Raw genomic sequence first — 12975 nt, 5'->3', positions numbered from 1 at the left:
ACTCCTTCAGAGGGTTGACGAGAAGGCTGGTTAACAGTCGAGAGGGCATTCAAGCGATAATTAAACGACTTTGCTATCGCGTTGGTGCTAGCGCCGCCTTCGAGTCGCCCCCCCCCCCCCCCCTGAACGTGTTAACGCTATCTAATATATAATGCGATCCTACGCCTTTTTCGCTGCGCGCCATATTTCTGCTATTCAACTATCTCGGGATTCAGTTCTCTTGAAATTGAACTCCTTCGACTTGATATTGCAAGCTGAAAGCGACGTCGTCAATGTGCAGAGTCGCTACATTGCCCGGTCATCAGCTGGCGTTCAACTACTTGTCCTGGTGTTGCCCTACACTTTGACAGCACCTTATCATCAGCACGCACCTCATCCTGTCCATCGTGCCTCGGGGCAGTGAGCCGCACTTCCTGTGGCGAGTTTCCCATTCATCATCATTAGTTTATATGTTGTTGTGTTTGTTGTTGACAGCAAGCATCAGTAGTGTAGCGAGAAATATATTTCAGGAAGGGTCCGATGGATACTTCACATATGGGGAACTATTTCACCCTGTTTTCCATTTCCCAAATGCGATACGAAAGGTATGGTTTCGGGAGGGACTGGAACCCCCCAAACACCCCACCCCATCTCTGGCTACACCACTGGCAGCAAGCAATTGTCTTCGCCACATGTAAAAGCATTCAAGGATGCACCGTTATATGCATAATATTTCAGCGGTTTTTGCATCTTATTTTGGGTCACACGTGTCTGTCGCCGCTCTACCGGCATGAAATGCTCACATCTAACGCAAAAGTGATACCAATCGAATGGCGGGTGTGGTACCAACGAACAATGGTTAGATTGGATCATTGTATTAAGAACGCTGTTCAGTATCCACTCTTAAAAAAAAAAAAAAAGATGTCAGGCGAAGACACTCCACCCACCGTCATTGCACCTAACAGATATTACGAACGCGAAGATCCGCACTGAGCTGACCTGGATCCAGTGGCATAGCCACGGGGCTTTGCAAGCCGAACTGTTCAGCATATAAAAGATGTGGAGATGTTTAAACTTTTGAAAAATATAGAAAAAGTGCCTAGATGCGCATGACAAATATACAAGATGGAACAGCGGTTTCTTTTCTTGTGGCAGCTGGGTTGCAACTTGACTGGCTGGTTCGGTCGTGTCAGGGGTTGGTATCTCGCTGTTCGCGGTGGTCACAGCGAGTTGCAGAACGACAGGAGTCGGTGCCCCACCGTGCGGAAGTTTCGCGTGGACGCTGGAAGCACATAGACGTGCTTAGATATAATAACATTGTATTCGTCCCGACACAACGAAAAATTTTCCCTGTGTCGTAATGCATGGCATTCACAGTGCACACAGGCAGACGTATGCAGAATGTCCGACGGACGTGTATTTCGGACGTACATCCACTAGAGGGGAAAAACATCCAGCAGGGATATCTGTGCAACGTACCAACAACGTGATTTGGACAAGCGTTCGATCATCTGTAGTACACTCTAAATCCGGCACTCGATATGTACCGGATGAAAGAAGACCCGCACCTGGGCCAAGCGGTACACATGAGGTACAGTCCTCAACCAGCAGGTACAGTTCGCGACCACTGCGAATTTCAAGCGGCACAAGGGCTCCGAGACATATCCGTACCGGCTAGGTACCTTTTAAGCGCGGTCTATAGCAGCTGTACCTCATGTGTACCGCGTGTTTTCGGCGCATGAGTACGAACGCCTTCTCACGATCTCCATGCACTGCAAAAATATTTCGCGTGATTTCGAATACCAGTCAATAAATTCCCTTATACAGCAGTGCCGTAATGGATCAGCACTATCATTCCATCAAATAAGTGCGATAACTAGAACCCGTGGCCGTGAGGGATCGCACGTTTGGGAAGAATGCGTTTCTTCCGCTGGCAAATCAGTGTGTTTTGAAACGTCGGGGAGCGAGGACGAGTCTGCTCGGTGTTTGAAGAAACTCGTTCGACGCTTTCAAGATTGGAGTCATTTAAGGTGCGTATTATATCTCTTAAGTAATTATTCGTCCGCACGACGCATTTTCGTTCATCTTCGCTCTGATTCCCAGTGGTCCTGATCACCGGCAGGCTGGACACAACGACTGAGGGACTGAGACAACGAACTTTGCGCTTCATCCACGAATGTTGATGCGTGAATTAGACAAGCCTAGATTGCACTTTATACCTGGATTACACGAGCAAGTAGGCGTGTTTTTCAGGCAAGCTATTTCAGTTGTTGGATTTTTTTTACATTGTATTTTCTCCTAGGTTACGTCCAGGCGATGTCGTAAATGGGTGAGTCAATCATCATCCTGTGGTTGGTGTTACGTTCTGCGGAAGAAACGGAAGTTGGGGAAGAACAGCAATCCAAAGGTGTGGAAGAGATAAAGAAGCGTGACCACGGAGCAGCTGCAATGGTGAAGGAGAGATGCAGAGGTCAGCGTTCATCCATGTACGTTGTGCCCCGTGTGTTCGGCGTTTGTGCATCACGACAATGCACGCTCGCGATGGACAAGCATCACCCCTGAAGTGGATGTAATTTTCGAATAAAGGTATTTGTTTGTGATATTTATCGTACAGCGTAGCTTCCTGGGGCTGTTAATATATCGTAGAAGAGAAGAACCACCCCGACGGGTAGGCCTAAATCGCTGCGCGCTATCCGTTAGATGTACCGCATGTGAGGGCGCGTGTACCCCTTAAATTTAAGAGGTACATTTTTTTTAAAATGTACCTCTTGGCCAAGCGGTACTTAACCGTTACATATGCGTTGCCTGGTTTAGAGTGAACGTCTTTTAAGCGTATTTTGTTATATCCGGATATGTAATAGACGTACTTAATGTCCTAACTGAACCATTCTCTGGACGTCTAAGGGGCATCCGTGGTTTACGGGAGGTATACTCAAAAGTACTGAACGGTACGAGACAAGTTCATAAACTGTGAACAGACTTTCTCAGGTCGAGACATGCACGTAAACTCCCGCTTGTTCTCGATATGGGGCTGCGAGACGTATATTGACGTTGTTGCTCAGTCACATTTTACTATATGCGTCTTTCGTGTCACCACGGAAACCAAATGTATTGCCGTCACCATAATGCTGGCGCATATTTTGGCAGCTCGTCTGCTCCCACCGCTGCAAAAGCAAACGGGCCCGAGAGCAGACGGCCTCTTCATCCAATCACGTGCATGCCACCGTGGCAACGTAGCTGATATCGCTGTTGCCAAGACAGATCGCGATATGCAGGCGCACTTTTTATCAACTTCATTCGTTTCTGTAAGAACCGCGACGATCCCGGTCCAGCTAATTCAGATTATTATCACGAGAAATGGAATGGCACATTTTGTAGATGACACGCGGCGTACGAGACCGATTCTTCAAACAACTTCAATGGCGGGCTCTCGGGCTGGGTCGGGCGAAAATTATTGTATCTCGACATAAGATTATTTGAGATGTTTCACTCCTCGTGGGGTTAAGTTTTAATCACTGGAGACGCTCTTGCTACGTTATTTGTAGTGTGGAACCATGCAGTTGAAATATATGTGTCGTTTACCTTTAGTTGGAGTGTAATCACCTTCTTCAGTGGCCGCAGGCGTTCATCCAAGGCTATCAGACGGATACGCACTGTAAAACAGAGCTCTTTTGAGAAGGCTTCATCAAATAACGAAAGGCACGCTGCAGTAACTTCGGACTTGGTAATTACGAGCGAAACCGTCGCAAATTATAACATTCTGAAGTGTGGAATGTTCAACAGGACGTACAAGCAGATGCCTTGAGACCTATCGCAAAGAATGTACTAGGCCAGGTAATTGCTGATAATGACAGCAATGTAGGCGACGTAGGCAAGGTAGGACCCTTCACCCACGTGATCATTAATATTATGAATCTACAAAGGTAAAATATAGCGTCTTGTCGCACAGTGTGGACACAAGCGACAGATTATGGTTTTTTCCTTTTTATTTTCTTTTTAATCGGTTGTTGGACTAACGTATAGCGCCTGTCCGTCCATTGTATTCTTTGCTGACATCACACGCGGCGTGAATCAGGGAAGTGCGTCTCGTTAAGTGCCAGCATTTCACAACACCGCAGAAGCGACACAGGTGGGCGGTCAGTTGTGTTGAGAACCACAACTAGTTGATGGGGTTGTGCACGTCAGCCCAGGTGATGCTGAATGATTACGATTAGTTACAGTGATATGAACTCGCATTCCAATGCTTATAGTAAAGGGAGCAATACAAACACAAAAAATAGGCGGCGCGAACGAGGATATTCATCCCGCTGTGACGCCAGCATGCGTCCGCAGTGCGATAGCGCGGAGAGGGTACGTGCTTGCGAGATCCAATGGGAAGGGTTCTAGCTACTCTCATGTCAAGCGGTTGACGCGGACGAGTGTTTAAGCTTCTTAATCTCGTCAGTTACTTGTGCTAAGACAATTCATTATCTCCTCAATACTCTGTTGCCCAGTGCAATGATGGCATGCTCTAAGGAAACCATGTAACACAACCTTCTAGGAAGTTGTCGCATTTCATCTCCCCGACCACGACAACTGTTGCGCTGGGTGTGGTGCGGAGATCCGAATGTCTTTATTTTCGAATATTGCACCGGTATGCTAAAATGGCGTTCAACTCAAACCTCTGTTACGTTACCCACTCTCACCTTTGCTTTTCGGGTGGTAAATGGGCTTGTCTGTCTGGATGAAGATGTGATGTGCTGTGCGTGGGCTCAGCAACAGTTGCGTTTCCATGGGACTCTGTCCACCACATTCCACACTGAGAACGACGTAAAAGTTTGACTTGCGCTTGAGATCCACAGCATGGCGGAATTTATCTTCCTCCAAGATAAATTCGACATTCTGAGTCGCACCTGCATAATAAGGCACATCATGAGCATGAAAACACTATGTCTCGTTGAATTTCCTGAGGTAAGAAAACCTGAACTGGCGGCCACACAGAGGTGCAGCAGGCAGCCAGCGGGCATTCGCCTACATTTTCTCCGACCATTAGGATTGCTTTATCCTGTTTTACTTGTCCCTAGAGCTCATATTAGATCGCATAGTTTCCGTTCCTCTGCCGCAACTTCTTCTTCGTCCTCCTATCACAAGATGGCGGCGGTGGTGGTGGTGGCGACGCAGACCGGCTTGCCATTGTTCGCCTCACGAATGTGGGCTGTGTCACGACTGTAGCCAAAATGCGATGGGATGATGTGCTAACAGATGAAGGAATGATAACAGCCGAATCTCACTATCTAGGGCAGTCACTACCAGAGTTGACGAGAAGTCCGGACAGTACTCATGGCCTTTGAGCGAGGCCAGATTCTTGGAGCAAGCCGAGGACACTGCGAGTCTTGGAGTGTCTTTCAGGGATGTAGGACTTCATCCACCGTACCATTCCTCCAATAGCCAAGGAATTTTTCTCCCGCACCGCTGCATATGCAGAACATCAAAGGACGGCCTACCTCAACTATCCTATGTCCAATCGCCGAGTAAAACATAAAGATTGCAAATAATAATCATACTACAACGATGGTGTCAGGTGTAGTGGTGTCAGAATGGTATAAGGTATGACACGAACAAAAAATTTTGTGCTGAGTACTAGTGCACATGGAAATGTGAAACAGAACAGGGAAGTAGTATCGCAAGAAGAAAGAGCAGGAGGCTGCCATTTCTCCTTATTTTATTACCACGCAGTTTTGTGCCTAGTCGTAGACAGGCGGGTATCGCTTAATAGGCATCCGACGAATATTTGCGCGACATCTGGTTTTCTTGATAGAAATTTTAGTTGTTCAAATACATGGGCATCAGCTGCGGATGAAAGAAAATATACGCGTCATTATCCTCAAGTGTCTCTGCCACAGTCCGCAAATTTCGAGCCACATTTGGGAGTACTCAGTGAATCCAAAATGGCGTGCCGAGTTTGTGTCATCCGTTCCGTTACTGTGGGTTTAACTGGTATGACTGGAACACCAGGAGTGACATCCTCATTGAGATATTTTTCGCCCTCGCTCGGAACTATTGACGTTTTACACGTAACGTTTTGTTCATGCATATTTTAATCTTCCGACAGCAACTGTCGAGGATGTGCGATTATATCGCCGACATCCCCTCAAATGCGAGCACACCTATTCCAAGTGGTCTGTTGATGATGGTGGTGCGGTGTCTGAAGGAGCTCGCCGTTATTGCCCTCAGGGGTGGTATGGTGGTATGGTACTGCTGATGATGCGGTTCGGGATGCCCTAAAATGCCATCCCCACTCATTTGGACCACTAGGAGCCACGGTAGACAAACACTAAAGGATTGAACTTGTCTCGAGATGAAAATAAAATGAAATTAAACCACAAAGGGTTGCGTTGGTATGATAAAGTATTACTCTAAATAAACTAGGCAGGACATGGCACGCATATACCGGTACTAATATTGTGATTTATATAAAATAACGATATGCTATTGCGTCGTTCCGTGGACGGCTGATGTCTGTGCCTTGACGGCGCTAAGCCTCTGAGCTCGTTGTTGGCTGAGCCACCATTCTGCATGATCAGCTTGAATCACTTCGTGCTGCCTGATGTTGCGAAATGCATCAGCTATCTTCTTCGTCCCCTTTTCGTTCCGTTTCCTCTTCGTTCCTTTCCCGTTTAAGTCATTTTCTGCTATCCCTAACCGCTGAAAATATATTGTATCCTTCCGCAGCTTGGCCAGAAGCCGATGATCCTCACCGTCATGGATAATCCTGTTACGTGGTTCGGCTAAATGGGCTTCGGCGAATTAGGCTGCAGGACTTTGTCAGTACTCGGCAGTGCAAAAGAAGACGCGTGACTACTCACTCCAGTTGGAATAGCTGCTGTATTTCTGATAACTTGATCAGTCGGTTCCAACATGTTCATTCGGTCACCCTCACTGCAACGACGCGAGACTCACCAATTACGAGCAGTGTTGTATATAGCGTCGGTACTAGCAGCGCTGCTATCAAATTCGCTACCTTTTTGCAGTAGCGTATTGGCGATCTCGCTACGTTTTACAAAGCTGACGGAAAAAGTATTTCCGCTACAAATACGGGTTGCGGCGTACTCTTTCTCCGCTACCGCTTCATTTCTGGCCCCAGTGCATCCATAAGGACTATTTGTACTATCGACGGAAAAGCTCTCAGATCAGCTCTCATCTGAGATATTCTTAGCATTGATGTGCACGCTCGCCTGCATTTTATTTCCTTTATTTTTTTTTTTTTTTGCGAAAACACTAAATCAAGCAAGGGCTGAGAAACGGCAGAAGGTGAAGTACCTGAAAATCTGGCGCCTGGCTTAGGTGAAATGGGACAGCTTGTTGTGGTGTGTAGATAGGAAGTCGTGGGTTTGTTTTAACCTTTTCACTAAAGAGAACAGGGACTGAGAGGGACGGTCTTATTATTATTTCCATCAAATGTCTTATAAATGGCTAGAGTTCGTGGCGATAAAAACTGGAAGTGTTTGAATGACTACACTTCCTGGATATTTTCTTTGCTTTCCAAGGCAAAGGGTGTCAAACAAAGGGACGGAAGTTCGTGGCAGAAAAAAGAAAAAGAAAACACTGTCCAATTTGTCGGGTGACGAATTCAGTCTCGCCCTATTATTATTTCGTCAGCATCAACATCAACATCAAAAACACTATCATGCACGGGCGCAAAAACACGCGAGTGCCTGCTTCTTGAAATCGAATATGGACTACGGAGGTTCTCTTTCTTTTTCCTTGCTCATACTTGCAACCACGAAACGGCCAAACACGAAAATTTGGGCACCTCGATATGCCTTAGCACACTTATCATTTGCACAGACCGCGCGGTCTTTCTGAGCGACCATAGGGAATGCAACAACTCAGGGAAAACAGGTGCTGACGCCAGGAATCGAACCTGGGTCTTCTGATTTCCGTTCAGATATGCTAACCACTACACCACACCAGCACGCCGTTCCCCTGGAGCCATTGAGTGCCTCAAGTACGCCTCGTACTCACCGTCCCTAATTGTGGTCTGCCTCGGCCAAATCTGGTTTTTACGACCATAGGGAGTCATGCAGAGCGTTGTGGGGAATTCGCTGGTGCCGTCTAGAGTTACTAAATACGGGGCAGAGTAGCGACACTGTGCCACACCAGTTATGAGGCCCGCCATCTTGAGTCAGGCATGGTTCCGTCGCCAAGCAACGGGACACCAATCTCCCCTTTCTCCGGTGCAGAACAACGCGCAGTCGACCCAGCTCTGCGAAGTTGTCCCAATGAGAACATCTGTTTCTTTCGGTCATCCGATATCGTAGTCGTTTTGGGTTCGATAGATCGCCCGCAAATAAATCGTGAAGATCATTTTTTTTACCATTATCATTTTTTATCATTTTTGTCATCATTTTTTTAGATCATTCTTTTATCATTTTTTTTCTTTATTTCGTTCATTGCGCTTCTTAGAAGACATGTCTTTCCTTCACCCCCAATATGAGACGATGAAGGAGCACGGTGCCGACCTCATGCGTCGAAGATGAGCTTTAACTTGCAGAAACAAAACAAAAACAAATGTATCGGGTGACTCTGTCGGAACTGGCCTTATCTTGAGTTGCATTTTCTGTTTCCTTTTAATCTTTTTCCAGGACGCGAGAGGCGATGATGTCATCTTTGGGCCTCTCATATTTGAGATGAAGGAAACACATGTCTCCGAAGATGCGTAATGAACAAAATAAAGAAAGAAACGGTGTTCTTTCACGAATTTTCTGCGGACGATATCTTCCGAACGGGTTTTTTGTTCTGAAAACGGCTACGTTATCAGGTGACCCAAAGCAACAGATGTTCTCATTGGGACAACTTCGTAGCTTTTATAAGAAAAATGAAAGTTAAGTAAGACATGGCCTTTGGACTTTGCTAATGCCCTCCTAAGGAGTGCCCTTCAGCATATGCGATATTGCAATTGATTTTATCTTGGAAAAAGTGTCACATATATTTGTTTAAAAATATATTCGCAGTTAGCTGGGACACCCTGTGTATATATATTGAGAAGCTCATGTCGTACAGGATGATGAACTGTAGTTATCTCGCACAAATTCTATAAAATCCGGCCCTGAATTGGGGTATTTTAGTTTTGCAGTGCTTGCACGCGTATACCTTCAAAGTTTTAAAATATACGGTAGTAAAGTTTTTTTAAGCTTTCGTATGCCTACAGGCCAGCAGTCCCAGTGCATTTTTTTGCGCGCAGGTGCAACGCTCGGTGCTATAAAAAATTGCGAACATGTTCTGTAGTGCAGTTTTGTTCCAGCTTCGAGGCGTGATTTCTCTGGCTTTAGAGGCTCCTCGTTAGCATAGTACTTAGCATCGGTTAACTCAGCGTTTAATGCCCTTTCATCTGATTTATATCTCACCGGTTACCTCCAACACATATCTGATGAAACAGGCAAATATTTAGGCATATTTCGAAGAAAAAAAAAGGATTTCGCGGGCTCGTTTTCGCAAAAGTATCCTTCCAAATCATTTACATTTTGCCGGAACATGGCAAAATGTAAGTTCGACCGTTGCATGGATTGCAGCCTCTTGGTGAATTTTCTGGTTCGGATACTTTAGAGGGAACTACCCAAGCAGCACAATGGGGTGAAAGCGGAGTGCAATAGGGTGGACGGAATGTGTCTTATCAAAGTTATTTAGTTTCACAAGTCTGTTCAAAGCTTTCCACCCACCAGTCCGCCCTTATTTCACTTGACCTTCAGTACACCGTGCTGCTTGGGTAGGCTATCTTGTCAGTTGCGTCCATCCCTGCAGGTGACACACAGCCAGAACCGAACCAGACCGAACCAGAAAATTCGCCAAGATGCTGCCCCCACGCCACCGTCGGACATGCCAGATTGGAAAATTAATGCGAACTACCCAATCAGTAAAGAGCACAAAATCCGACTTTTACGTCAAAATAGACACTGATCTAGAATGCAACTCAGCTAACGTTGTATATGCATTAAGGACAAAGTTGATACTGGCAAAAAAGCAAAAAAAAAAAAAAACTAAAGCATGTGTTCGGGCATATGAAGCTATCTTTCGTAACCTGAGAGAGTCCGCGATGAAACGGTTTGCCAATGTAGAACGTCTGTCCCCAACACAGAGTTGGCTCTGCGGCTACGAGCCTGCTGTGATACGAGCCGTAATCAACGTGTTTGGAACGGCAGCCGGTCCACCCAACGTGAGTATAACTAGCCCACGATAGCTGGAGAAATAATCTCTAATACAAAGCGTTTACCAAAAAAAAATGACGACATTACTATAAATCTTGTGTTATAAAAAAGGGTTCATCTTCCAATGTATCACGTGTTTTCTAACACAAATGACATAAGTGAACTATCGACTTCTTTTTTTTCTTTTTTTTTTACTGCCCTATGCGCGACGCCATTGTGCGCTCGGGTCGCCGAAGGGAGGTCGTGTGCGGGGGTCCTGTCGATTGTGTTTCGCAAATGGGTGAGTGTTTGAGTCCCCGAGAAATAGGCATGTGTGTGGAAAGGACTTGCTTGCGTCGCGTAAACTGGTGTACTTTCCTGTTGTAGGTATTTTTTATTTTATTTTTTCGTTCTTAATGTTTCTGATGCTAGATAGCGATCCTGGGGCTTCGTTTAGGGCCGGATTTAATTCATGTATTAAAAGGATTCTTTCATTTAACGCTACCTATGGCTTTTGGATCCGAATTGCAATGTGACAATAGAGATTTTCTCGTATCAAGGGCCATGTGTTTAAACAGCTCCGGTTTGGTGTTGGTGCGGGACTTGTGATTGTTGGAGCGACTTCGAAATTGTGTTTGGTGTTTACATTTGTCCTATGTATTGAGCTTGAGATATATGGTGCAATGCCGCAGGTATATTTCGCACTGAAACCCGCAGTCAAGCATGCCATTGATATGAGATTTGAGCCCTCTGTCGGTGCTGGTCACGCCCCGTGTTGACAACATGAGGGGACAAATTTCGCAGCGTTTTTTTTTTTTTCATTTTTTGCAAGGCCTGTAGAAAATGAATGCTTTGTGTTGCTTCGCGATCTTTGGGCCCACCAGAACGTCCCATAAGCTGCGTGTTCTTCTATAAACAATCTTCGGGGCCTCTGGGAAGACTTCTCGAAGATGGTACAGAATATTGAGGTGACGTTGTTTCAGAATGGATCCAATGCCAGCTACGTCTCGATTGTAACTTTGATAAAGTGAAGCTCGGTGAGCCGTACTCATTGCCTTTTGGGGAAACTGTGGTCTGGTCGGCCCTTAGCAGGCCTGCTTTTTCAATGGACGTTTTTAGGAAAGCAAGCGCCACCTGTGGCATGCAGGGGCTCACGGGAGTTTATAGCGCCTTCGAGCATTATGAGACGACAAGAGGCGGAGGTAGAAGAAGAACAACAACATTACCCGTAATGAAGACGTTCGCGCAGTTTGGTGCCATCTTTGTGCCCCGCTTGGAAATATTGGCTAGCAGGTAAAAGAGATCATGGGGACCACTGAGGGAGGTGGTGATAAGCGTATGACGCGTGATTTTTTTATTTTTTTTTATCACGGAGGTCCTTTAGTGCCCTCTCAATCCTTGACGCATAGACTTCCGCGGGATCGGGATCAAGCATCCGACCGCAATCCCATTTAAGAGATCCCAGGCGATCCCACACCAGAGCATGCATCAAACATTGAGAGGACCCTAGGCAACCTCCGTGATAACAAAACAATCGCGCCAAATACGCATAAGCGCATGCAACCCTACTTTCCGAAATCTTTTACGCTTTTACCTGCTATCCAAGATTCACAAGCAAGGCAATCCAGGCAGACCCATCATATTTGGAAACAGCACAGTGAAGAAAACTTGTCAACGCTCGTGGACTGGCTCACCAAGAACCCGCCCCCCCCCCTCCCAACCCCACCCTTGAGTCATATGTGAAAGATGTCAACCATGTTGTGAGGACCATTCGCAACCTCAAAAACAACCTCAGAATTGTCTCCTCGTCACCCTCGATGTAGCGTCCCTCTACACTAATATTCTCTACTCTGACGGAATTGAGGCGGTCGTGTGAGTCTACACTAAATCACCATCTTACAGCCCCTACAACGTAGACAGCGCCTCACTGAAGGTATTACTGGAAATGGCATTAACGTTGAACTACTTTGAATTTAATGGCCAGCAGTACGTACAGATAAATGACACAACTATGGATACAAAGATGGGCAAAAACTATACCGACTACTTGATGGGTATATTAAGAACGTGTTTTTTGTCCTGGCGCCACATCAGGTCCTTGCTCATCAGGAGGTATACCGACGATACATTCATAATTTCGGATAACACTGAGAGTTCAGTAGTGGAATTCATCCAAGACTTGAGCAGCGCGCACCCCAACATTAATCTTCCTGACCAATGCAAACTTTGTGGACGTCACAGTAACAGTCATGGGCCAGTCACTAGAAAATAAATTGCACCGGAAACCAACTGACAGTCAGCAATGTTTACACTTGAACGCCACCGTCAACGCAAACACTCTCTCCCTTATAGTCAGACATGCAGATATCTGTGGTGCGCACTCACCGATCGAAACTACCTTGGTCATGTAGTTTATAACGCAATTGTAAAAAAAAAAAAAACTCGCATTCTAGGTGCCGACCAGCCCATAGTTTCCTCAAAAATCGATGATGATCGGGATGAGCGCAGCGCACCGAGCTTAACTTACCCTACAGTCAAAATCTAGCTGCCATCGGATCCATTCTGAAACGTCACATCGATATTCTGCATCAGTACGGGAATCTTCGGGAGGTCTTCCCAGAAGCTCCCAAGCTTCTTTATTGACGACCGCGAAACTTACTGGATGTACTGGTGAACTCACAAGTAACGAGGGACCACACATAATTACTTTGGTGCTCGCCTTGCAAAAAAGGAAAAAAAGCCGGCTGCAAGGTTGTCCACCATGTTGCTAACACGGGACGTTACCAGCACCACCACAAAGTTCAGGTTCGATATCAATTGCACTTTTTCATTG

General features: G+C 46.0%; 1 protein-coding gene and 1 non-coding gene across 2 annotated transcripts in view; both read right to left on the bottom strand.

Moving 5' to 3' along the window:
* Positions 1 to 8137, bottom strand: part of LOC135395258 (complement C3-like) — a 126747-nt gene extending 118610 nt beyond the window's left edge. Inside the window, exons 1-3 of the mRNA XM_064626501.1 lie at positions 7984 to 8137; positions 4665 to 4871; positions 3562 to 3632 (exon numbers count right to left, since the gene is read on the bottom strand). Of these exons, the coding sequence (XP_064482571.1) occupies positions 3562 to 3632; positions 4665 to 4871; positions 7984 to 8137 (432 nt within the window). The remainder of the gene's footprint in view (positions 1 to 3561; positions 3633 to 4664; positions 4872 to 7983) is intronic.
* Positions 7862 to 7933, bottom strand: Trnas-gga (transfer RNA serine (anticodon GGA)). Its single transcript has one exon. It is a non-coding gene; the product is annotated as a tRNA-Ser (tRNA).
* Positions 8138 to 12975: the final 4838 nt, after the last annotated feature.

The sequence above is a fragment of the Ornithodoros turicata genome, chromosome 1 (assembly GCF_037126465.1).
Source record: "Ornithodoros turicata isolate Travis chromosome 1, ASM3712646v1, whole genome shotgun sequence".
Taxonomy (NCBI): domain Eukaryota; kingdom Metazoa; phylum Arthropoda; class Arachnida; order Ixodida; family Argasidae; genus Ornithodoros; species Ornithodoros turicata.
Note: the sequence above shows the minus strand (reverse complement) of the source record. Positions and strands in the feature narration are given on the sequence as shown.